Genomic DNA, 22,791 nt, shown 5'->3' with positions numbered 1-22,791 from the left:
TTTTGAATGTAATTAGGCTTAAATTCATCTCCATTGTGTAAATATTGTTGCAATTAACTATACACAGATCTGCTCTGAATACGTACTTCTTTCTCTTCTTGTAAGCAGTGATTGGTGTGGTAGTGGGTGAGATGGTGGACAGGAGTGACCTGATGGCGGCACACAGTCCTTCTGCTGCTGCGCTCTCTCAGGACGTCCTGACTGTGTTTCAGTTCCACAGCTACATCTTACAACATGAAGTTCAGGACATGGAGACACACCTGCTGTACCTGGCCAGAGAGGGTGAGCAAAATGTTCAATGCTTGGCTTTGTTTCATCTTAGTTGTGTACTCTTGCATACCCAAAAGGGATTTTGTTTCCTACACAACATCGACGTCTACCTGCATAAATTGTGTGTCATACATACAATACATAGGTTGAGAGTTCTCCTCTCAACCAAATATTACACTTGTTTGCAGATGAATTGAGCAGCTGGAACTGTGTTGGTTTCAAATTTAAGAAAACGTAGCACATTTTACAGAAAAATACACAAACAAACTTGATGATCTATCCAAAAGATTTACACTTTAGTGAGTATTCCTTTATTTAACATCAATACTCTCAAAAGAGAATTACATAAATCAGGAATTAGAAAGGAAGTTATACAGTACATAGAATGTTCCTTATCTTTTGTTTTTAGGGTTTTTTCTGACTGAAAACAAACCCATACTTCCTTTTTAAAAAGAGCTTAACACTGAGCCAAATCTGGATTTTTATGTCCATATGTACTCAAATGTATCACCTCAGTCAATCAATATAAAAAAATGTATATATTATAAAATATATTAAAGACAGAAATAGTTTAATCTGTTATCACATTTTATTTTTGGATGTTTTGGGAATTAAGCATTAATAAATCCCTTGATAATTTTAAGAATAAAGCCATATGTGTCGAACACAAACCTGCATCATACACGTCAGAAATGCAGAAAACGAATTTGTCCCTCCACAAACTCGTTCCGTCCTTTATTTGATCTTCGACTTGTGTCTATGTTTGCCTCATCCGCAGAGGTGTTTGCAGAGGTCCTGTGCAGTGGGGATGATTCTCGATGTCTGGCGGAGATGGAGGAGGTACCGGTGTCATCTCTCTGGCCGAGAAACAGCACCCTGAAGGCCCTGGCCTCGCTGCTCACCTCAGAGGACCCTCAGGTCAACAAGGCAGCAGCTGACTACCTTTCTTCTGGACCGTCAAACAGACACTTCAGGACCAGGGTGAGTCATTGCTAAAGAGAAGAGAGCATGTGCACCAATTATGCCATTTCAAATAGTCTTAACAGAAGCCACGTTTGAATGTTTGTTTGTGTTGTCTCCAGGCTGTGGAGTGCTACACACAGGCACTGTCAGAGGCTGGAGTTCAGAGCCAGAGGGCAGCCTGTTCGGCTCTCAGCTGTCTGCAGGTCAGTGTCTGCTAAGAGTTGTGAGTTGCGTCATGCATAGTACAGTACAGTTTTACATTTATATAAAAAAAAAAAAATTAAAAAAAAAGGGAAAACATAATTATGACCATTAAGTTCTTGTATACTCCATGTACTTTGACAAGTACCCTCTTCAGGGACTTACATCGTTTATGTGTGGATGTGTAGGCAGTGGAGAGTCTCAGGGCGGTTGTAGCGCTGTGTGATTCAGCCGACGAGGAGCTTCGCCACGTCGCCATAGAAACTCTGCTCACATTTGGTGAGTAACAAATTCATGAAAATCATAATGTTGCTCAGACTTTTTCTACACTTCTACAAATCATTTGTAGATCTGTAAATTGCATTTTATACATAACTGCCACAATATATCTTATACTATATTAGAATGGGAAAAGGCAATATTTATTCATGTTAGCTGTTCTGCTTGATTGTAAGAGTGAAGCAATGCCTTTTTCTCAGCCCAACAAAGTGTTTTAACTCACTTGCTCTTATTGTTACTACCTACGAGGTTCAATCCAAAAGGTACGAGACTGTTCCTGTTGACCACCATTAGAGTGCAGCACAGAGCAGGGGAAAGCAATAACTTAAGTAATCAAATTTATGTCGTTTTATCAACATCAGCAACATCGGCATTTTGGTTCTCATGACAACGAGTCCACTCACACCTCATTGAAAACGTACAACAACCAGATCACAAATTCAATTGCGTTCTGTTTGTGCGCAACACGAACAGTCTTTTAACTTTTTGTTCGCAGCTGAAATATTTTGACTGCAGGGTGCCGCTTGCTATCTGAGAAGATGGAAGTGATTTGTCATTTCATGAACACTGCTTGAAGGCACAATTTTAATAATGGTGGCTTTTGCAGGTGAGGAGGGGCGGCTGGCGTACGAGCAGCTGGACACTGTGCCGGGGGAAATAATCCGTCTGGGCACACGGAGAGGAAACGCCGTCACCACTGCCTTCTGATGCATCACGCCACTGAAAACATGACAGATTTAATCGCAGCCTGACCTCCGAGGACACCACCGCCTCGTCAGCTTAACCCCACACAGCACACCTCACAGGGCTGTATGTGACTGATCCATTTATTGATCTGCTTTTTCTGGCAAAAACTTTTTCACACCGCCACAGTTGATCACTGTTCTCGCTGATACGGCCTCCTAAAAGGAACTAACACCAAACAAAACTGTCTTAACCCCAACCACACACAACCTGTACCCCTCCTGCACAAACACACTCCTTGTTCCTTCATCGCCCCTGATTTCAGACACTCCCTACACTCCCTACACCCCCCCATCCTCACCCTGCTTTCTGAGCCAGGCAGACCGGTCACGTTAAGTTAAACTGGAAAGCACAAATTTGACGGGACACAAAGCCGCTGAGAGCTGCCCCAAAGACTGGAAACCGAGCAACGCATCTTCACCCTTCAAACATCCTCAGTCAACAAGCTTATTCACTGCACACAAAACTTGTATTAATGATCAGCTTGATTGTTACACAGTCAGTTGTGTCACGCAATATTCAATGATCTTCGTATAATCACTGTAACACGTTTTACTTAGTGGTTTTGCATAAGAAACGGCGCTTTGAGAATATTTGCACTGTTGTAAGGCATGTAAATATGGCATATTTTACACAGCTGGTGTAACATATGTGGTTGTATTCAAAATGTAATTTAAGTTGTGTTTTCTATTACGTTCCATTTAAGTTTCAGGGATTCTCGTGTGGTCAAAAGATGTGCGTTTGTGGCAGAAAGGACTATTAATACGGCTTCTAAGAGAAAGTGAGGTCAGAAAGCCCGGGGTGGACAGCAGCAGTTTACAGTCTTCACGTAAAGTGGTGAAACAGGTCAGCGCAGTGCCCAAGGTTCACTTACTCGGTCAGAGTTTTCTCATTCTTGCAGTTAAACAAGTGCAATTTTTCTGTACATATGTGATTCTTTTGCACCTGGCTGACCTGAGCAGCCCGTTTGATATCGTCAGCTTTGACCATTTTGAGCCTTGATGTGGTCAAGCAAGCAGATTCCACAAGTCCTCTTTCGTAAATGTATTTTTCCTACCAGGTCAGGAGTGAGTCGAGGGCAATAAATTGGGTTACATGCACTTTCTCAGTTACTGTACAGAGAGGAGGATTTGATGGGCTGAGTATAGATGTAGCCTCAGTTTGGGCTAAGTGCACATTCATGCAGCATGTGAGCTAATAGCAGGATTGGATATTAAGATTTTATTATGAGAAGCGGCAGAATGAAGTGTTCTGTTTGGTGTGTCTCGGGGCTGCTTCGTTTCCCTGCATCCTAACTGTAATGTGGGGGAAAACTGACCCGAGATAGGCATCTAATTCCAACTTTTCTCATTGTAACTATACTACTGAGTCTGGTGCTAATGCACAATGACAAAACTCGCATTTGTTCACACATCTTATTTATTATTTACCTTGTAATTCTAATATTCTTTGGAGTTATACTGTAGTAGTGCAGATGACATTGTTACGTAAATTAATTGTATATTTATGTTCCATTTTCAGGTCTAGTATTTGAAATGTCTTTCGTTTAAAAACAGGCCTCCATGTTTTTATCATGCAAACTGATCTCATGCTTAATTTTAATTGGAGTTTATTCTGAATGAATTATATTAGATTCATTATTATTTTGGAGAAGATTAAGATTTGCTGATAGTATTAAAGATGTTTTTTTTTTCCTAAAAAGGTCCCCAAAATAATGGGACACTTGTATATTAGAAATGTTACTTTATTACCCTGAAGATTTACTGTAACCAAAGGAAAATTTCATTGTAAAATGGTCTTTTAATAAGAGCTAATCAAGGAGAATGTATTTTCAATATGAAATCTGCATTTTGGCCAGAACACACAGACCTATCTTTAGAAGCACAACTCAAAAAAACAAATAAGACAAACCCCCATAATATATGGATAATGTTACATTTGCTTGTAACTGCACAGTCCGAAAGCCATATTGAATAAGAACGAGTAGTAGTATTTTTATGAAATGTATTTTTTTTTTTTGTAATATAATCTGCAAATGTGTGAAGTTGTTACTAAAAGCTAAAGATGTTATGGTTTTTTTTTCTATACAGCCTTTTGCAAAACATGGTCCAAATTTTAAGCAAGTTACTTTTATTTCTTCCATGATGTGAATACCATCGTTCAGTGTCTGTAATTTTCTTTTTAAACACTTGCAGTTGAGCAGTGTTATGAGTCAATTTAACGGGCTGTTCACTTCCTAATCACCACACAGTACAAACTGGCAAAATGTGCACACGTTTAATTATTTAGATACTGGTTTTAACAATAACTTGGTACACTTTGCTGAAATTGAACTTGATCTATCTCTGTGGTCACTAGCTTCAGTACTGATCCATCTGGTTGCATACTACTCCTCTCCATTGTGTTTCCCAGTATTTCCTCTGCTCATCAAAAGTTGCAATAAAGTTTATTTTTGCATAATTAAAATTATAAAATTGTTGATTCTTTTTATTTTAAAGCTGAAAGTCCTAAATGTTTTGTTAACATTGTCTTTGTGGATTTTATAGTCCTGGTGATATTTGAAATCTACTTTATGCTTCACTGCAGATCAATTTATCATAAGTGCCATGCATGTCCACTAATTGCTACACTATTAACTGCACAGATATCCAAGAATGAAGAAAGAAGTTTAAAGATTGGGTTTAGTTCTTCATATTCCAGATATCTATTAATTATAACTGCAACTACAAACTTGTCTTTGGATGCATTCATATTACTATAAAATACAAGCATTGGTGTGTATAAAACCTTTTGGGATTTGAATTGAAAAGGTATCATATTTTATATTCTGTGCTGTTTAAAAGACCAAGTGAACAGCTTGTCAAACTACAACAACACAACTACTACAAAACCAGAGAAGCTTCCACAACAACAACAGCACAGCAAGTCCAACTACTGTACATTACTCCAGTATCACAACAATGTATTAGTTCAGATAACATGGAGAAAATTGACAGCTCAAGACAGGAGGTAAGATTTTTTTCAGAAGCACACAACATTTCTTTCAGTATTACACTTTTTTAGATCATTCCATTGACTGATTACTTCATCTTTTGTGTCAACTTTTGAGGGGACAAATTATCATCGTGATAATCATAATTATTTTGTTTCATTATATTGTCATGCTCCAACATATTTTGGTTTTAACATTGGATTCATACATTTTTAAATTTTATTTGTATAGTACCGTACTACGGAGCCCCGGAGTGGCCATAAAGAGAGAAAAAATGTAATACTCTCTATACACTCATATCTTACCATTACATCTCATTAACTTCATGCTTTTTCTCTCGCATAGTTTTTACTTATTGTCTGTTGCCTCTCCATACAGCTCCCTCGCTCGCATGGTTTCTGTTCTCTCTTTTGCAGATGTCCCATCATGGAGCTGCTCTGTGATTGTCGGCCCCACCAGCAGTTCATGTTTTGAATCTCTATGCTGTCCTTTTCTCTCTCTGCTCTCCTCTCACCCCAACCGGTCGAGGCAGATGACCGCCCACCTCTGATCCTGGTTCTGTCGGAGGATTCTTCCTTCTGTTGGAGATTTTTCTCCCTTAAAGAGGAGTTTTTCCCTCCGAGCTTATGTGGGAATTGTTGAATTGTTGGGTTTCTCTGTATAATGCTGTAAAGTTCTGCTGTAAGGACTTTTAATGTGTTAAGTGGCATGAAATAACCTGTGTTGTGATTTGGCTTGATATAAATAACATTGAATTGTATCCTGCTATCTGATTGGTCTATTCTATCCTGTGTTCTGATGCTACATCCCTTCTACTTCATGTGGCGTGCCTAAACTAACAACGGCTCATCTCGCGGTGTTTGACTTTCATTTTCAGCTTATTTCTATTATTAATATACAGCTCCAAATAACAACATAAGCCATGTTGGGGCTCTGAACACAGCAAGGTCCTTACAACAGAAACTTACAACAACATAGATCATCTTACCTGCCTGTCATGTTCCGGTTTGTGCCATGAAATATTTCATCAGCAATAAGCAACATGCCAACACATAAAAATCTGTCTAGCTGTGTCTCAGCAGCAGCTTGTTCATATAACTCTGTGTGGAAAACCTTCAGCTGCTCTGTGGTTTGTATTCTAAGAGTATCAGTGAAAACCTCAATATTTCAGACTGATGAGCTGACACTGTTTATTCATCCATATATGTTGCCCTCTAAAATTTACAGACCAGACACAGTTTACATCAGTGTAAATTAAATCTATGTTTAATAGAAACAACCTCTTTTTCCAGCTTTTTTTTCTGGATGTAAATCTACAGTGTGTCTGTGTCCAGATGTAAAACCTGATCTACAGAAGGAGCAGATCAATAAATTAGGAAAGATAATTACAGTAGAAGACTGCTCTGAAGGTCTACATGACGTCATACGTGTCGGTGAAAGTTAAAAATCAGGACAGAGTGTCTTCACAGAGGAGGTTCTGACCCGGTGCACCCGGAAAAGAGCAGCTGCAGCGCCTGATTCACAAAACTGCATCCGCCTCACTCCCGCAAAGTTTTAATATGTGACATCGTGACATTTTGCAGCGCCGGCTAAAGTCAGACAAAATTTCTAACCATCAAGCATTGTTGGAAGTCCAGCATGCATCACTTTGAGTCAGCGCTGCGCAGTGCCACAAAGTCAAATACACCCTTTATTTCAGCTTCTCTCCGTGGACCGTTGTTGTCCTCCACAGCAGCGACATCTACTTTCCGATAGCACTCTGGTAGCGGTAGCCTATTCTGCTCACCGTCTCTGAAAATGACATTGTCGCCATGTGTCACATTGCGAATGACACCAGGAATCCAATCTGAAAAAAATCTGATCGGGCTGGCAGTCTGAAAACAGCTTTAGAGAGAGAGGTGATGAAAAACTTGATTTTAAACGCAAGAAAAATCTTCAATAGAACCAACACCCCAGGTGGTCGGCCGTCTGCTTCGATCAGAAACGAATTGAGCAATTGTTGGGTTTCTCTACAATTCTGTAACTTCTCAACCTTAAACATTTAAAGTGTCCCGAGATGACTTCTGTTGTGATTTGGTGCAATAAATTCTTAGATTTCCTAAATTCTAGATAAAATGTGTCAACGCAGCCTTTTACAATTGTAGCTGGTCACAGTGAAGGGAGTTTACTTTAACATTTTAGTCCAGATTTGGGCCCTTCCAACAGGTCATGAGACAAATTTTGAATTTGACTTTTCTTTAATCTGTTCTAGGCAGCCTATTTAAAAAGGCTGTAAAATCTCACTTTGCAAGTTATAACCAAGTTTATTATTCCAGTATCACTACAATGTATTAGATCAGATAACAGAGAAAATTGACAACCCAAAAAATTTTAGTGCACTTTTTTCCCCAACCAACAAGCGTAACAGAAAATAATCAAGTCTTTTAAACCATAACTTGTAAACAATCCAAACACCCAAGCTTGTGTTTTAAAAGCGGGTGCAGTTTGCAACCGTCGGGTTTGGTCACTAAATCGAAAACCCATCGAGAAAACCTATCCGTTACGTCAACATAACCAACTTTCACAGCTTTATGCAAAAACCGCAAGTGCTGAAAGAAACTACCCTGCATGATGAACCAATCACCAGTTATGAAACATTAACAAATGAAAATTCACAAGATACTTTTTAATAAAAGGTTTATTTAAACACTATATGTACACAGTGTGCCTTAACATTGCAGTTTTACAGTGTAAACCAAAGCATTTCAGACCCAGACTCTTGGTCACATCTTGCAGTGACTGCAACGACCCTTCAGTAGAGCACAATCACCTCAAATATCTCAACTTGTCAGAGTAAGGAATTAAAAGGCATCAACAGTAGGTACCGAGTCTGATTTCTAACCAGCCCATTGCGGCATACAACTCCCCCGCTCGACTTGCCGACACCTTCCGTGGCAAAAGAAATTAAACTCCAAGGACAAGTTCTGGAAGAGGAATCAAACCAAAGCTTAAATGACATGCTGCAGAACAAAAAGCAACTCGAGAATCAAACTGAAAATCCTTTCAGACTTCAGCAACTGAGAACTTCTCCCACTGTGACATGTCAAAATACTTACACTGACTCTTAATTTTTAAACCTTTTTTACTTGAACAAGCACGGACAAGTACAGCAGCAGCTAAACTCGTTTATACATAATAAAACCAGGCCTTGTGCGTTCAACATGCAGAAATATGGAATTGCAAGTGTTTCAAGAACAAAGTTGGAACAGCACTGAAAGAAAAAAAAAAAAAAAAAAAAACGAAGAAAAAAAAAAAAACACATTTTCAAATAGATAAAGTGTCAAATGTCACTGGTTAAATGCAGAGTTAAAAATTAATCCTGCGCTCCTGATTGGTCGTCTTCTGACGTCTCCTCTTCTTCTGCGTCATTCTCACCGTTATCAGAGTCCTCTTTCTCACTCTGACCAGCAACTTCACTGTAGTCTTCATGAGCAGTCTCCTCATCCAAATCAAGGGCCATCTCTTTCATTTCCTCCAAACTGTCTGGACACTTTCCAGTCAGCCTCTAAAAAAAACCCCAAAAAACACACAAGCACCTTCAGTGTTAGTTTCAAGTTAGTGTGTCAATGTGATAGTACCCATCAATTAACAATAACTGGGGTAGAATAATATAGAATTTAGGATTAGAAAATATTTCACAAGGAAAACATGCAGCAAGGCAAGAATTTAAACCAGGTCAGGTATATGATAAGCTTTATATAAAGTTATTAAGCACACAAAATGACACACTATGGGCCAAAGTGGTTGATAATACTCCTTTCTCACTTACCGGTAAATTTGGCTGCACTTGTGGTTAATAAGCATTTTCAACTTGAGTAAAATCCATTTTATTTTCTCCACTGGGGTTTGCGCACGAGATCAGTCCCAGCCACAAATAGTAAGCAACGCAAATAGCAGTGGAGAGGCACAAAAATCCCCCCCCCCCCCCCCCCCAAAAAAAACAGGTTTTAAGCAATCACCTCTACCATGTATAAGGAGACAAATTATTGGCTGAAATCCCATTGATGAAATAAAATGGTCTTGTTTCTTGGCCAATAACATAATCATTTACCTATACAATCTTGCATTTGCAATAGTAAAAAGTAAAACCAGGGTGCTTACCTCAATCATATCAGCCAAGTACTGCACATGTTGTGCCAGCTCTTGCAGCTCTTCATTTTCACCCTTAAGCTTTGTTATCTGTTCATTTCTGGCCTCGATGTCTTTGTGTAACTGGTTAAAAATAAAAAAAATAAAAACATTAAGCATGATTGACACCAAGCTTGAAAAGGCAAACTCAAAAGCCACAGCATAATTAGTACATAACCAAGAAATAATAGTCGCTTCAATTTAATGCATTTTAAACAATACAACTCTATTGTCCCTGACCAGAAGAACAACAAAAAGTTAGTTGAACAGTGAAGTATTAGTGCTGGTGTGAGTGTAGAGAAATCAAGTTTATCAACACAGGATTGGCACCTTCCATATAATTTACTTTCAAAAGTTAAATAAACTGATTTCAATGGGTATTTAGGTGCCGAGTGATTTGAAAATTCAGTGCCAGCTGGACTGGAGCCAACCAAGGTAGCCCGAGTCAGTGGGAGCGTGGGAACAGCTCAACCAACAGCTAAACATTAGCCAACTCTTAGTGATTAACTCACCTTCTCGTTCTCCTGAAGAACATTGTACAAGGCCTTCCGTCGCTCTTCGGCCACCTCTTTCCAGTACGTGGAAGGAGGCGTTTCTACAACAGCAGCAGAAGTTTGCGATTAAACTCACAGTTTTAGGGAGGTAAATTTGGCATCATGTAGTGCATCAATTATGAACGCAGACTTACCTTTGACCATAAGTTCATACGCTTCCTTAGACATGCCATCTGTTAAGCACGCGGCTTCTTCCGTTTGAGTAGATCGGACCTCCATCTTCACTCTCTTTGGACCGCTAGTTTGTTCGGCGGTCCAGTTTTTTCGCTTGGGACTGACCTTCCCTGCCTAAAAGAAAATCCATTTACTTAAACATAGTTCACATTTGGAGCAAGAGACTACTACAGAACATTATCATTTGAATGTCTACAATAAGTTTTATTCTCATGCCACTGAGGACAAAAGGGACAAAGCACCAAGAAATTACCTGAGCAGACCTCCCCAAAGTTGTGTTGATGGCTAAAGGTTGGAGGACATGTTGGGTTTGCCTGGAGGGCCCCATTGTCTTTTGAGATGACATGAAAATGCTCTGCAAGAGAACAACAGAAGTGTTACCTTATAGCTGATTAGATCACAAAAATTAGAGGGGGCAAGCCCTATTCCTGCAGAGTCTTTAAGAAACTCAAAACTAAGTCACATGGGAAACAACCATGACCTGTGTTCTCATTTCCAGAGCCTCTATTCAGCAGGGCTTAGCATCACTTCACAGACTTTACTTTAGTTACACTGTCACCATGGGAAAGGGCATAAGTGAAGTGCATTAACACTGCTGCCATGTGCAACAGCCCCCACAGGTGTGCTTGTGAACAGGGGCAGGGCACAAGGTCTTTGACAGCCGTGGGAAAATTTCTCTTCAAGACTCATTACAGAGCAGCCAACCAGCTCAGTTTGTTAATGTTTGGCCACAGCTTCACAGTGCGACTTGTCGGTTTTAGGCCAATAAAAAGTCATCTTGAACAGCAGGGGAGCCTGAAAGTACTTGAAGGGCCATGTAGAAATCTAAACACCAACAAAGTTCTAAATAGCAGGACTCAAGCAACATTACAACATTCCTCAGGTCAATGTGATGTTCTTTAAAACAATTCTGATGGGTAAGGGAAAGAGAAAACCAAACCTATTGGGATAAACTGAATAAAAATTAAAAAAAAAAAAGCAAAGCAGCAGTATTTGGACAAATGTACAATAAACAACATGTATACATGCCTTGGCAGCCAAAGTTACAAAGTAAAAGTTACAAATCCATAGCAGCTTAACCTTTTTGCAGCACCTGGGTAAAAGATCAACAAATTCCCAAGGCAACAAACTACAAGACTACAGTCATACTTGCAAAAGTAAGGTGACACCCAACTAATATACAAAACTTTTAAAAAAAAAACTGCCAAACAGCAAATATTTTTTTTAGTCATAGGCAGCAAGCTTGATTTGTTGCATTAACAATAATAATAATAATAATAATAATAATAATAATAATAATAATAATAAAAAAATGACTGTAATTTTGGACCTTGTTAAATGTGGGTTTTTCAGCTTGCAGGGGACTGATGTGTTAAACAAATTCTGGTAGGAATGGATGGATGAGAGTTTACAGGTTAGTCCAACAGTGCGTGTGCATAAATTTTTTTTTTTTTTTTATTTTTTTTTTTTTAAGGTTAGTATGCAGTATCCCTGCAGTTACTCCTCTCAAGACAGGAAAACCAAAACACAGCAGCCAACTCAGAGACAGCAGGATCCTTTTAACATGGCTTGTTAAACAAACAAAACAAAAAAACACGTTTGTGCTACCCTTCAGTCATTTGCAGTTGAACTCAAATAACGACATATGAAGAACAACAAAACAGCTACAAGGACTTTCAATACTTTAAAAAGAACTACATTTGATCTGAAACTCTAATAATAAAAAAAAAATTTAAACACGCATGTGCTACCTCCTGAACGATAACAGTCAAGTTGTAAATTTGATGAACATCAATTGTGATAAAACACATTTCAAAAACTGGGGCCAAATAAATACTTACCTTCATATTCTCATTAGACTTCTGTTGGCTCTGTTCTAGCTTTCCAGTGAAACTCATTTTCTTTCAAAGAGACCTGGTGGGGAAATAATTAACATAAACTCAGCGGGAATACACATTTGAGAAAACGGGCAAAACAGGCTGGTTTACCAACTAGTTCCAAGTTAATCGCTTGGAAACTTTAAACAATTTTAAAAAAGACACGTTTAACAGTAAAAGCACCGTCATTTGTGTAAGAGGAAGTTGCGGTAAAAAAAAGAAAAGAAAAAGAAGACCAACACCAACATGTATGATAAAGCCCAAAAAAAAAAAAAAAAAAACCTGTTTAAGAGAGCAGGTCAACCTCAGCAACGCTTCACGAGAAACAAAGTTGAATAAAACTATATTATGGTTAAAAAAAAAAAACAACAACCGCAAACTCGACTTACCGCTGATAGACGAACCTCGTTGCTGTTTGTGCTTTTTCTCTTTTCTGAGGTTCTCGCGCCAGGGCGTTAAATACGCCCACTGAGTCACGTGGTAAACGAGCCAGTCACGTGGTAAACGAGCCAGTCACGAGGAGGATTTTTTTTTTTTTTTTTTTTTTCAATGTTGTTTTTTTTTCTCTCTCTCTCTCTCTCTCTCTCTCTCTCGGTCACATGTCAAACACACGTCACATCTTTGTAGCTGCGCAGCCATTTTGGGGAGGCTTGTGGACTTGTCGAGCCTCGTTACGTGCCATTATTATTATTAGCTCGTCCGAAAACACACAAAAGAAAGCAAACGGGAAAAAAAACGTTGGACGACACGTCGTTAAACATGGGCCCGCCGGGAGACAGACACCGCCACACGTCGACTGAAAGAGCGGAGGATTTCAGCTGGATTGTCGATTTATCTTGACATGGCATGCGGCAGGGCGAGCAGGAGGTTGTGACGACTGAAGAAAAGAAGAGAAAGAAAACAAGCGCAGCAAACACCTCGAAACTTCACACGTGAAAAGGGGAGATTTTTTTGTTTTTGTTTGTTTGTTTAGTTAACGTTTATTTTTTTATTTTATTTTTTTGAGGGGGGGGGGCATTCAGCGTTTTGTCGTTGGTTGGCTTCATTGGGTTGTTGTTGTTGTTGTTTTTTATATATATATATCGATGAAGTTGTTGACGAGACACGCGACGAGACCGGGGCGAACAAATTATATCGAGCTAAAAATGCTGAGCACAAGTTAGTCGGTGAACCCCCCCCTCCCTCCCTCCACCCCCTTTTTTTTTGTCGGTCTCTCGGCTCCTCACAAGCACCGGCGGTCGCGTTTGAAACCGAGCGAGAAAATGTAAATGCGTGGAGAAAAGATGACCGTACGCTAAAGCCGAGACGACCGCACCGCAGGGGCCTCCCATTAAGCCGATCAGTCAGAAGATAAGATGTAGCTTCATCGTCGGTTCACTACTAGTTAGTGTCGGAAGTTTTGAATGCCTAGATTAGCCTGCTAGCTCACCTTAGCTAGTGTGCTAAAAATACGCCCACGTCATGACGACCAGCGGTGGCAGCACCGCGGGCCTTTGGGCCAAATGAGTGGCAGTAAAAAAAAAAAAAAAAAGGAAAAAGTCAAGGAAATGTCAAGTTACTTTCGCGGTAGTCTTCGATGTTACCTGGTGCCAATATCTCCCGGCATCCGTATTTATTACCTGCCATGTTCGTCGTCTGTGTCCCCGGTCCGTCTGTAATACGCACGTAACGCAGGTCTCCGCAGAGAAACGCACCAAAAAAAAAAAAAACGACAGCCATGGATGAGGGACTCTTGAAATGACCCGAATAATAGGACATTTTGTCTGCTTGCCGTAGTAGGCCACAATCTCACTAGCACAAACACAACAAAAAAATATTACCGGTATGGGTTTTTTTGTAGTCGCAGCCATTTTTTTTTGTCGATTTCAGTAACATTTATTAGAAGAAAAGTTGGGTCAAATTTGAGTTGCCGTCATAAATCTCTGTTGTAAAATCCCCTTGTCGATGGCAGGTTGAGAAAAGAAAAAAAAAAAAAAAAAAAAAAGCTCATTTGGCTTGAAAGTCATGTCTTAAAACATGGATTTCTGAACAAGTATCAAGGAGATGTAGTCTTAGTGTGTTGACCATTCCCCTCCTCAACACTGCCCTGTTACAAAAAAACAAACAAAAAAATTTTGAAATGACTTAGTTTTGTTTCTGATTTGTTGACCTTTTCAGTTCATAGTTAGTATTTCGGAAATCTAGCATAGAGATTTGATGCGTTGTTTCTGCAAAGGGTAGCTGGCTCCATCCTTTATCCAACGTATAGATACAAGAGTATAGAGTGTAGCCAAACTATACTGCGCAAGAGAAGACACTATCATCCAAATCTAACCATGGGGGACCCAACTTCACGAAGAAATCAAACAAGAAATCGACTTCGAGCTCAACTTCGGAAGAAAAGGGAATCTTTGGCTGATCAGTTTGACTTCAAGATTTATATAGCCTTCGTTTTCAAAGAAAAGGTTTGTCAGGACAATGAAAACAATCCCGCTTTTTTTTTTTGCATCCTTTCACATAATTTTCTCTTGCATTTATTTGTCACGCATTTTAGTGTCCTATTCAAACTCATCCTGTATCATATGATCAATGACTTAAAAATGTGTGTTTGTCTGTTATTTTGTCACGACAGAAGAAGAAGTCAGCACTTTTTGAGGTAGCTGAAGTGGTGCCAGTGATGACCAACAACTATGAAGAAAACATCCTACGAGGTGTGCGCGATTCCAGCTACTCTCTCGAGAGTTCGATAGAACTCCTGCAAAAAGACGTTGTGCAACTACACGCCCCCCGATACCAGTCAATGCGAAGGGTAAGACAGTGACCCATCTGAAGATGGGATAACTCTTAAGAGAAAAGTATTGTCATGTTCATGTATTGTCCTTTTCTCTTCTGTTGTCATAGGATGTGATAGGCTGCACACAGGAAATGGATTTTATCCTTTGGCCACGCAACGATATTGAGAAGATTGTCTGCCTGCTGTTCTCCAGATGGAAGGGGGCCGATGATGAACCCTTCAGGCCTGTTCAGGTGGGAATTTGGCACCTAATCAGAATACATGGGTGTAAATGTTCGATACCCGTCATCACATTGATTCGAATGTAACTATGTCTAAATTAGCAGGGCAAAATGGCTAAAATGTGAAATGTCGAGCACAACCAAAGCCAGACTGAAGCATATTTTAAAGGCTAGACGTGCAAAACAGTTAAGCAAGAACAACAAAAGAACTGCACCGCTTGGCTGTCACCATTATAACCGTTTTAAAATATGTTGTCTCGTCATCTACATTTATTTTTGAGTGAAAACATCTTTTTGATGCAAATTTTCACTATGTTGACATTTCAACAAGACAAAAATGTTAAATAACTGGATGTGTCCCGAGCCCAGTTCCCGATGTTATGAAATTTAGTTCTCGACTCATAAGTCTGTCTTTTTTCTTTCCAGGCCAAGTTTGAATTTCATCATGGAGACTACGAGAAGCAGTGCTTGCATGCTTTGGGTCGTAAAGACAAGGCTGGAATGGTCATGAACAACCCAACTCAGTCTGTATTTCTCTTCATGGATAGACAACATTTACAGGTCAGTCAGTCCGTGGCCTTTGTAATTTACTCATTCTGAAAAGCTGAAAACTGGAAAGCCTACTAACACAGTTATTTATTATTCTGTGCCCATTTGTTGCAGACTCCTAAAACCAAGGCCACAGTTTTCAAGTTGTGCAGCCTGTGCCTGTACTTGCCCCAGGACCAGCTGACCTGCTGGGGTGTGGGAGACATCGAGGATCACCTTCGCCCATACATGCCTGATTAAGGCTTCTTGCTCCACCCAGCCACACAGGGAAAAAGCCTTTCCCCGTCCTTCCGCCTAAGCCTTCAGAAGCAAATTGATGTACTCATCTCCACCCTTTTCCCTGTAAAAGATGTGAACTTATGCTTGGATCTCCTTTTTGTTCCCTACTCGTTCTCCTTTCCCTGACCTGAAGCTGATTCAGTTCCCATCTTGTTTTTTTTTGTTTTTTTTCCCCTCACACTCCCAATGTCCCCTCTCTTCTCTCTGCCATTTTTGGATTGGTTCCCCCATTTTTTTTTTTTATTTGATTTTACTTCCTCTTCATTCCCTCCTCCTCACTCACCCATTTTTGTTCATTTGAACCTGCACGAACATTGATTTTGAGTGGTTGGTTGTTCTCTTGGAGCCGCACTGTCAACAGCACCGGTCATTGAAGGAACTCTTTATGTTGCATCAAAACAGGAACAAACAATACACAGGTCTTCACGGTGGTTCTCAGACGGACGTGGTTAAATCCTTGTTGTCATAAGAAAGGATTGTTAAAGCTTGTTTGTAATGTCAATGGGGTTTCGAGAGCAACTTTACGCAATCTTTCGACCAAGGGCAGGCGTGAACCGGTGTTAAAACACCCGTATAAGTAAAGATAACAAGATGAACAGTATTTGTCAAATCATATGGTGTAGGTATTGCTTCTTATAAACCGCCTTAGTTATTTTGCTGGACTTTTTAAAGATGTTTTGGTGTCATTTGCTTTTCCTCTGAAACATGCTAGGCAGGCTTTTGCTAAAATCTTGAGTGACTTGAAAGGCATTGTACACAAAGTTGAGACATGTTGGTTAGATGCTGAAGGTCATGTTCAAGCCGTTCATGCACTATTCATTTAAGCTACTGAAATCTGATGTTTTATGTTATGTTTTATTTGGGATGTGGGTTGGTGAGAAATTGAAATGATGACAGATTTAAATGTTTAACATACCTAACAAAAGTTGCTGAAAGCTGATTTTTTGTTTAATTTGACCTACTAAAATTTAAGATAATTTGCTGCCTTGCTCATCAAATTAAAATGGGTTTTGCAGGCTTACTTGTCAAAAAATATGAAGCACATATGATTTTGCTCATTGTTGATTCAGTGTGTTCAGTTGAAAGGGTATAAGGCGTGTAACTTCTGTTTTTTTTTTCCTGTTGGTTCTCAAATCAATACTGCTGAGCATATCCCAATACAGTGCAAATTCTGAAAGCATAACTCTTGGTCCTTTTTGTTTTATTGCATGTGCATGAATCATTGATACAGTAGTTAGATCAGCATTCACTTTGACCCTACTGTAACTAGTTTCTCTGCGGACGACAAACACAAGTTATTAAGTAACCAGCAGTGAGAAGTATGATGGAGTGTGGTGCCCGTCACTGTTAGCTTTGTTTATTTGATTTTTTTTTTGATTTTTTTTTTTTTTTAAACATAATCCGAAGTTATGCAAACCGTGTACCGACACCGACTCTGGTTTCCATCTAATGTAGATTTGTTCGGCACAGAAGGGAGAGGGTTTAGCCGCTCCCGAGGTGCTTGGTGTGTCTTCCTTGTGCAATGAGCTTCCCTGTAGCCTTGCTGGTGAGGTCCACGGTGGCAAACGCCAGCGTCCGTCCTTGTTTCAGGACCTGAGCGGTGATGAGTACGTCTTCTCCCATCTTTGCAGCACTCATGTACCTGCGGGACAGTAGATATGTTCTACTTTCAGGTCATTCATAGTTCATGCAGTTCGTATTCCATCTGGATTAAGATGCTGGAGGTCGGGGTCACTGTCGGGTTTAAAAAAAAAAAATGTAAACACGTTGCGATTACATTTATATCAAGATAAAGATGACACCTACAGTGTCAGAGTACTTTTATACATCGAAGTAAGTATGTTTAGCCTTAGTATGTTCATATTTGACCACTTTTAGACCAACTAAAGTAATTTTTATGTAAGAAACTTGCATAAAACTGCTTAGATTACTATTAAAAAATATAATATATTCTAGGGAGTTTCCTTTTGGTGACCTCGGCATTTATAAAATCGTAGCTACAGCCACGTCGAAAGCTGAAGCTGTAAAATATGATTAAATCTCAACGATGCTGGATTTGTGGATATGTTCAAGTAATTTGGAGCAAATAAATCGGAATAAGAGTAAAATTAGTCAACTTAATGGTCGCTGAGTCTCAGCAAACTATTGAATGTTCAGTAAACACAATTTACAAAAACCGGGCACTAAATATGAAGCGACAGTATGAACCCTACCGATCTTAAATGTCATAGCTGAATCGACAGGTGATGCCAGCTTACAGTGGGGACGTGGACGTTTCAGAGGATCGTGGACTCACGTTATGTTCATATCCACGCTGACTCCCGGCGCTCCCCTCTCGCTGTTCATGATCGCAAGGGTAGAGATGACATCCACCAGGGTGGCCGTCATCCCGCCGTGCAGCGTCCCTCCCCGGTTAGTGTGCTCCTCTTCTACCCGCATCTCACACACCACCTTACCCGGGCTGGCAGATAAAATGTCCACCTCAATTAAAAAAAACAAAAAAAAAACACACACAGGTGTCTTGAGGAACCATGCGGAGGACGTCCAGCTGTGCACCAGCCGAGTTGTACTTTGCTCAGAGTCACGAAATAAGTCCTAAAAACCGACAAGTAAATGTCGTAGAATGTGTATATTTACCTTTCTCGCGACTCTGTCGAAACCTTGGTTATCTACCATCGCTCTCATTATTTGTCGTAACGAATTTAAAGTCATAGAAACCATGTTTAAGGCGAATACGTGCGGCCAATGTCAACCTTCTGTTTATCTCTAACCGGAAGCTGGTGTGTTCGATAAATCGTCCGGCCGAAATTTTAACCCGTTACCTGATTTGCGTTTCGAGGAAATGATATTACTTCATAAATTAAACAGCACCGCAATAACACAATATGTGGTGATGTTTATAGCTACTGTATATTTACCCTACTTGTTCTCAGTTACCTCTGCCAAATATCTATCGTGACGAAAGGCTATTTTGTAAGTTTACCCGGAAGTCTTTCACCGACAGACGTAACTTGCAGAGAAAAACACAGCCTATTGTTTATCCACCACCAGCCTCATTTTCGCCTTTCACTGTAATTTTCTTATATGTTACTGTAAGTAAAACTAAAAGCTAGAAACAATGGCTTCTACATCCGACGCGGACAAACCGTCCGTTTCTAATGTGGAAGAAAACAGGACTCGTCTCTGCGAGGAGTTTGCTGCGGTAGCGGGAACGGACAGCGCCGTGGCTCAGTGCTACCTGACCGAAAACGAATGGGTGATGGAGGTGCAGTAGAAACAAACAACACTCACTGTTATTTATCTAAACCACTGTTGCAGCTAGAGAGACGGGATATTGTAGCTGGTGCGTTTCAAATCCCATTTCAACATAGCTGCGGCTCATTTCAACGATCAGCTTCTATGGATAATAAAGTGCTAATAAAGTTTCACAGGATTTCTTCAGACTTAAAGTAAACAGACACAAATGCATAACTTTCCTGTCACTTTTTCGTTCAGAGAGCTTTGAACTCGTTCTTTGAGGCAGACTTGGAGAGAGTGTTTGAAGAGGATTTTCAACAGAAAGGCACCAGCCCCAAAGCTAAAAGGGGCAAGGTTGAGGAAAAACCTGCAGGGAACTGGTAAGTCTGCTGTCATACCTCCCTCTAGCCTGCCCAAGTTAATGTTACTGTGTCGTGAGATTTATCCAACGACACTCTAACAAAACCAAAGTTAATTATCAGTCTCTGTAAAATTCCCAGCATAGATTTGACTGAAGACAGTCCTTCCACCACACGGAAACCACCGGAGGAAGACGACGGTAAACTGTCTCTGATCTCCTGGAACGTGGACGGACTCGACACAGACAACCTTCCAGAGCGTGCCAGAGGCCTGTGTTCCTACTTAGCCTTGTAAGCACGTGTTTATTAACTTCTTACACTTGTTTTTCCTTGGCATCATTTTTGATATATAATTTGGGGGGCGTGGGATCCCAACCTCTGTTGATATCAGTGGTTTAGGTGGAGATGTGATGTTTTGCTCGGGCATACACGTATATCTGTGACAGCCTCCCTGGGTTATTTGACAGAAGGAAGGCAGGTAATATTTCTGAAGCAATTTCTCTTTACCTATAGATACACTCCTGACGTGGTGTTCCTACAGGAGCTCATTCAACCCTACGTCGACTACTTGAAGAAACGCGCTGTCAGCTACCTAATTATTGAAGGTACAGTATTGAAAGAGTTGAATGTTGAAAGAATGAGGCCATGATTAATTTTAGTGGATGTTAGTTTTACCTGTTCTTTTCTTTTTAGGACTACACCTTTACTGTTTAGAAAACCTTTAATGTCTACATTCCTGTTGCAGTACTGGCCCCATTTACATTAAATACTTTTAAGTGTTCAAACACATCAAAATAGAAGCAAAAGGTACCAAATATCAAGGTCGTTGTATTAAAATCTCTGTTAATAGTCAGTTGTCATCATTCTTATCCCTGCTATATATTAAAACTGCCCGTCAGAAATGCCTTAACTTTCTTTTGTGTTATTGTTTTGTCCTTGTACACCTTCAATATAAGGCAGTTTTATTTTTGAAGAAAATGAAGAAATGCATTTAACATATTGGTATGTTAAAGGTATTTATTGTTTATTGTAAGTTAAATTATAGGGTACCTTTTGGATTTTACTCTGAGTGACCGAGAATGACTCTATGTTATCATCCTTATTGTTGATGTAATGATATTGAATCTACAATTGTTAACTCTGATAAGCATCTGTGTATATTTACAGTATGCATGTAATGCGGGGGTTTTGTGGTTCAGAGTGCTATGACAAAAGATTTCCTTTTAAAGAGTGGCTGTGGTTTGGGAACCAGTGGTTTAATTAACTCTCCCTTCTCTGCCGAACAGGTGGTGAAGAGGCTTATTTCACTGGGATGATGCTGAAAAAGTCCCAAGTGAAATTTGTGGAGAGCGAGATAGTAACTTACCCCACCACTAAAATGATTAGGAATCTGCTTGTCGCTCAGGTTTGTGCATCATCACCATCATCATCATCAATGTTATGTGCTTAACGCGCATAAGGTGGCCTGAGCAGAGGTGCATTTTCCTTCGTTAAAATCAGGTGAACTTCAAAAGCCAGAAACTGTGTCTGATGACGTCCCACCTTGAGAGCTGTAAGGGCCACGCACAGGAGCGGATGAAACAGCTGCACGTGGTGATGCAGAGGATGAGAGAGGCCCCTGAGGACGTCACCGTCGTGTTTGGAGGGGACACAAACCTGAGGGACACTGAGGTCAGTCACTGGTCTTTCCACTCAAATGCAGCCAATGGACTCGTGTCCGAACATTTATTTGCGGTGTGTATTACATTTTAAGTAATTCTGGCTCCGTGCCCCCTCTCAGGTGGCCAAGGTGGGCTTGCCCTCCAGTGTCTGTGACGTGTGGGAGCGACTGGGCAAGCAGGAGCACTGCCGCTACACATGGGATACCAAAACTAACAACAACAAGAATGCCCCCTACGTCAGTCGCTGCCGCTTCGACCGGGTTTACCTCCGTCCGGCCACCAAGGAAGGAGTCCCACATCTTGCCCCCGATCACATGGCCTTGGTGGGGCTGGAGAAGCTGGACTGTGGCCGCTTCACGAGTGATCACTGGGGAATCTACTGTAGCTTCTCTGCTGGGTAGAAATGCACAAACAGTTGGACGCATGCTGGTTAAAATGGTTTGTTTTAGATCGGCTGCTCTTGTTTGTTTTCTGTGGTTTACAGTCCCAGGACCAGTCAGTGCTGAGTTCAGACCACAGTCAAATTTAGTGAACAAGTTTTGACCTCATTCGACATTGGTTGATTTTATTAGTTTCATCCCCTAAATGTGCCTCTAATGTGTTTTAAAAAAAAAAATTAAAAAAAATAATGAATTAAAATGAATGAATGATTGGAATTGCGCTGCTTTGAAATTCATTTTACAAATTTGAAACTTGAAAACAACAGTTAAAAGAGTAATATGATGACAAGTTCCATTCGCAGCTGCTCTGGAGCTTTCAATCTTGTTAAATGATCTCCTTCAGTGGATGGAGTTTGCCTTACAGTCATGTAATCGTTGATGTTCAAATGTATACATTTCTGAACACTATAAGGACTTTATTGCGACAATGTCTTAAAAGCTGTGATTGAAAAAGTGTTATTAACCTTTGGAAAGTTATGATACTGTTATAATTTTAGATTTGTTTCCAGATATATGAATAAAGTCATTGATAGTGAGAAGCTTCTGTCATGTTATTGTAACGAAGGGGACTGATGGTCCAAACAAACGGTATTGCAGTACTTTACCCCCATACGGGCAGCAGTGTTATTGCAGTATCGACATGGGGCCACTAGAGAGCACTACAGAGTTGAAAACTGACGATAAGCAATGTGAGGGAAACGGTACTTAACAATTAAAACAAAAACAAAAATTCAGTCTGAGTCTGAACAGTGACTCCAAATCAAACTGTATTGACCACTGCTCACTCGTGATTTAAGCTATTGGTTCATAAACAAAGACAGGAAGAACATCCCGGGAGATGAGGGAGGGTAAACAGAGCCATCACACAGTTTAGCAAAGTAAGTCCGAACATGAAACCAAGACGAATTTGTCAATTATTTGATGCTGATCTAACCCACTGAAAGATTTAAACACGATTGATACACAGTCAGACTGATGAAGCTGTGCTTTCATTAGAGTGACTTTTACTGCATGAATTTGCTTTTTTTTCCACAGCAGACATTTTGACTTG

At 40.1% G+C, this 22,791-nt stretch overlaps 5 protein-coding genes across 10 annotated transcripts in view; 3 read left to right on the top strand and 2 right to left on the bottom strand.

Annotated features, from left to right (window-relative positions):
• The window catches only part of ripor2 (RHO family interacting cell polarization regulator 2), a 62,050-nt gene extending 57,125 nt beyond the window's left edge, over positions 1 to 4,925 (top strand). For 4 of the 6 annotated variants that reach the window (XM_069175889.1, XM_069175887.1, XM_069175891.1 and 1 more), the window contains 5 exons: positions 106 to 282; positions 1,049 to 1,251; positions 1,353 to 1,436; positions 1,623 to 1,713; positions 2,321 to 4,925. In XM_069175889.1, coding sequence (XP_069031990.1) covers positions 106 to 282; positions 1,049 to 1,251; positions 1,353 to 1,436; positions 1,623 to 1,713; positions 2,321 to 2,421 — 656 coding nt within the window. In that variant the 3' untranslated portion in view covers positions 2,422 to 4,925. The remainder of the gene's footprint in view (positions 1 to 105; positions 283 to 1,048; positions 1,252 to 1,352; positions 1,437 to 1,622; positions 1,714 to 2,320) is intronic. The other 2 variants (XM_069175888.1, XM_069175886.1) reach the window with 1 other exon arrangement.
• Positions 4,926 to 8,118: 3,193 nt separating this feature from the next.
• gmnn (geminin DNA replication inhibitor) lies at positions 8,119 to 12,758 on the bottom strand. The gene is made up of 7 exons (XM_069177013.1): positions 12,611 to 12,758; positions 12,186 to 12,258; positions 10,598 to 10,699; positions 10,305 to 10,458; positions 10,129 to 10,211; positions 9,590 to 9,700; positions 8,119 to 8,993 (listed from the first exon to the last, which is right to left on the bottom strand). The coding sequence occupies exons 2-7, from the start codon at positions 12,240 to 12,242 to the stop codon at positions 8,802 to 8,804; spliced, it is 699 nt and encodes a 232-aa protein (XP_069033114.1). The 5' UTR covers positions 12,243 to 12,258; positions 12,611 to 12,758; the 3' UTR covers positions 8,119 to 8,801.
• Positions 12,759 to 12,835: 77 nt separating this feature from the next.
• On the top strand, positions 12,836 to 17,226 carry cunh6orf62 (chromosome unknown C6orf62 homolog). Its single transcript, XM_069177014.1, has 5 exons — positions 12,836 to 14,665; positions 14,833 to 15,009; positions 15,102 to 15,227; positions 15,642 to 15,776; positions 15,879 to 17,226. The coding sequence occupies exons 1-5, from the start codon at positions 14,537 to 14,539 to the stop codon at positions 16,002 to 16,004; spliced, it is 693 nt and encodes a 230-aa protein (XP_069033115.1). The 5' UTR covers positions 12,836 to 14,536; the 3' UTR covers positions 16,005 to 17,226.
• On the bottom strand, positions 16,274 to 18,868 carry acot13 (acyl-CoA thioesterase 13). The gene is made up of 3 exons (XM_069177015.1): positions 18,681 to 18,868; positions 18,340 to 18,524; positions 16,274 to 17,685 (listed from the first exon to the last, which is right to left on the bottom strand). Exons 1-3 carry the CDS (start codon positions 18,762 to 18,764, stop codon positions 17,526 to 17,528), a joined length of 429 nt encoding a protein of 142 aa, XP_069033116.1. The 5' UTR covers positions 18,765 to 18,868; the 3' UTR covers positions 16,274 to 17,525.
• Positions 18,869 to 19,052: 184 nt separating this feature from the next.
• Positions 19,053 to 22,273, top strand: tdp2b (tyrosyl-DNA phosphodiesterase 2b). The gene is made up of 7 exons (XM_069177012.1): positions 19,053 to 19,308; positions 19,539 to 19,660; positions 19,781 to 19,930; positions 20,153 to 20,244; positions 20,926 to 21,044; positions 21,140 to 21,310; positions 21,420 to 22,273. Exons 1-7 carry the CDS (start codon positions 19,162 to 19,164, stop codon positions 21,699 to 21,701), a joined length of 1,083 nt encoding a protein of 360 aa, XP_069033113.1. The 5' UTR covers positions 19,053 to 19,161; the 3' UTR covers positions 21,702 to 22,273.
• Positions 22,274 to 22,791: the final 518 nt, after the last annotated feature.

The sequence above is a fragment of the Embiotoca jacksoni genome, unplaced genomic scaffold (genome assembly GCF_022577435.1).
Source record: "Embiotoca jacksoni isolate LCO1_2020_lvr unplaced genomic scaffold, fEmbJac1.0.p SCAF_7, whole genome shotgun sequence".
Taxonomy (NCBI): domain Eukaryota; kingdom Metazoa; phylum Chordata; class Actinopteri; family Embiotocidae; genus Embiotoca; species Embiotoca jacksoni.
This window is presented reverse-complemented; position numbering and strand designations above follow the sequence as displayed.

Coding starts and splice junctions, on each gene's coding strand:
- gmnn (XM_069177013.1), bottom strand. CDS start 12,242: ATGAGTTTCACTGGAAAGCTAGAACAGAGCCAACAGAAGTCTAATGAG. Junction 10,700..12,185: donor AGTCTAATGAGAATATGAAG/GTAAGTATTTAT, acceptor GTTCTCTTGCAG/AGCATTTTCATGTCATCTCA. Junction 10,212..10,304: donor GTATGAACTTATGGTCAAAG/GTAAGTCTGCGT, acceptor CTGCTGTTGTAG/AAACGCCTCCTTCCACGTAC.
- cunh6orf62 (XM_069177014.1), top strand. CDS start 14,537: ATGGGGGACCCAACTTCACGAAGAAATCAAACAAGAAATCGACTTCGA. Junction 15,228..15,641: donor AACCCTTCAGGCCTGTTCAG/GTGGGAATTTGG, acceptor TTTTCTTTCCAG/GCCAAGTTTGAATTTCATCA. Junction 15,777..15,878: donor TGGATAGACAACATTTACAG/GTCAGTCAGTCC, acceptor CATTTGTTGCAG/ACTCCTAAAACCAAGGCCAC.
- acot13 (XM_069177015.1), bottom strand. CDS start 18,764: ATGGTTTCTATGACTTTAAATTCGTTACGACAAATAATGAGAGCGATG. Junction 18,525..18,680: donor TCGACAGAGTCGCGAGAAAG/GTAAATATACAC, acceptor TTTTTAATTGAG/GTGGACATTTTATCTGCCAG. Junction 17,686..18,339: donor AGCGTGGATATGAACATAAC/GTGAGTCCACGA, acceptor ACTGTCCCGCAG/GTACATGAGTGCTGCAAAGA.
- tdp2b (XM_069177012.1), top strand. CDS start 19,162: ATGGCTTCTACATCCGACGCGGACAAACCGTCCGTTTCTAATGTGGAA. Junction 19,661..19,780: donor GAAAAACCTGCAGGGAACTG/GTAAGTCTGCTG, acceptor TAAAATTCCCAG/CATAGATTTGACTGAAGACA. Junction 20,245..20,925: donor CAGCTACCTAATTATTGAAG/GTACAGTATTGA, acceptor TCTGCCGAACAG/GTGGTGAAGAGGCTTATTTC.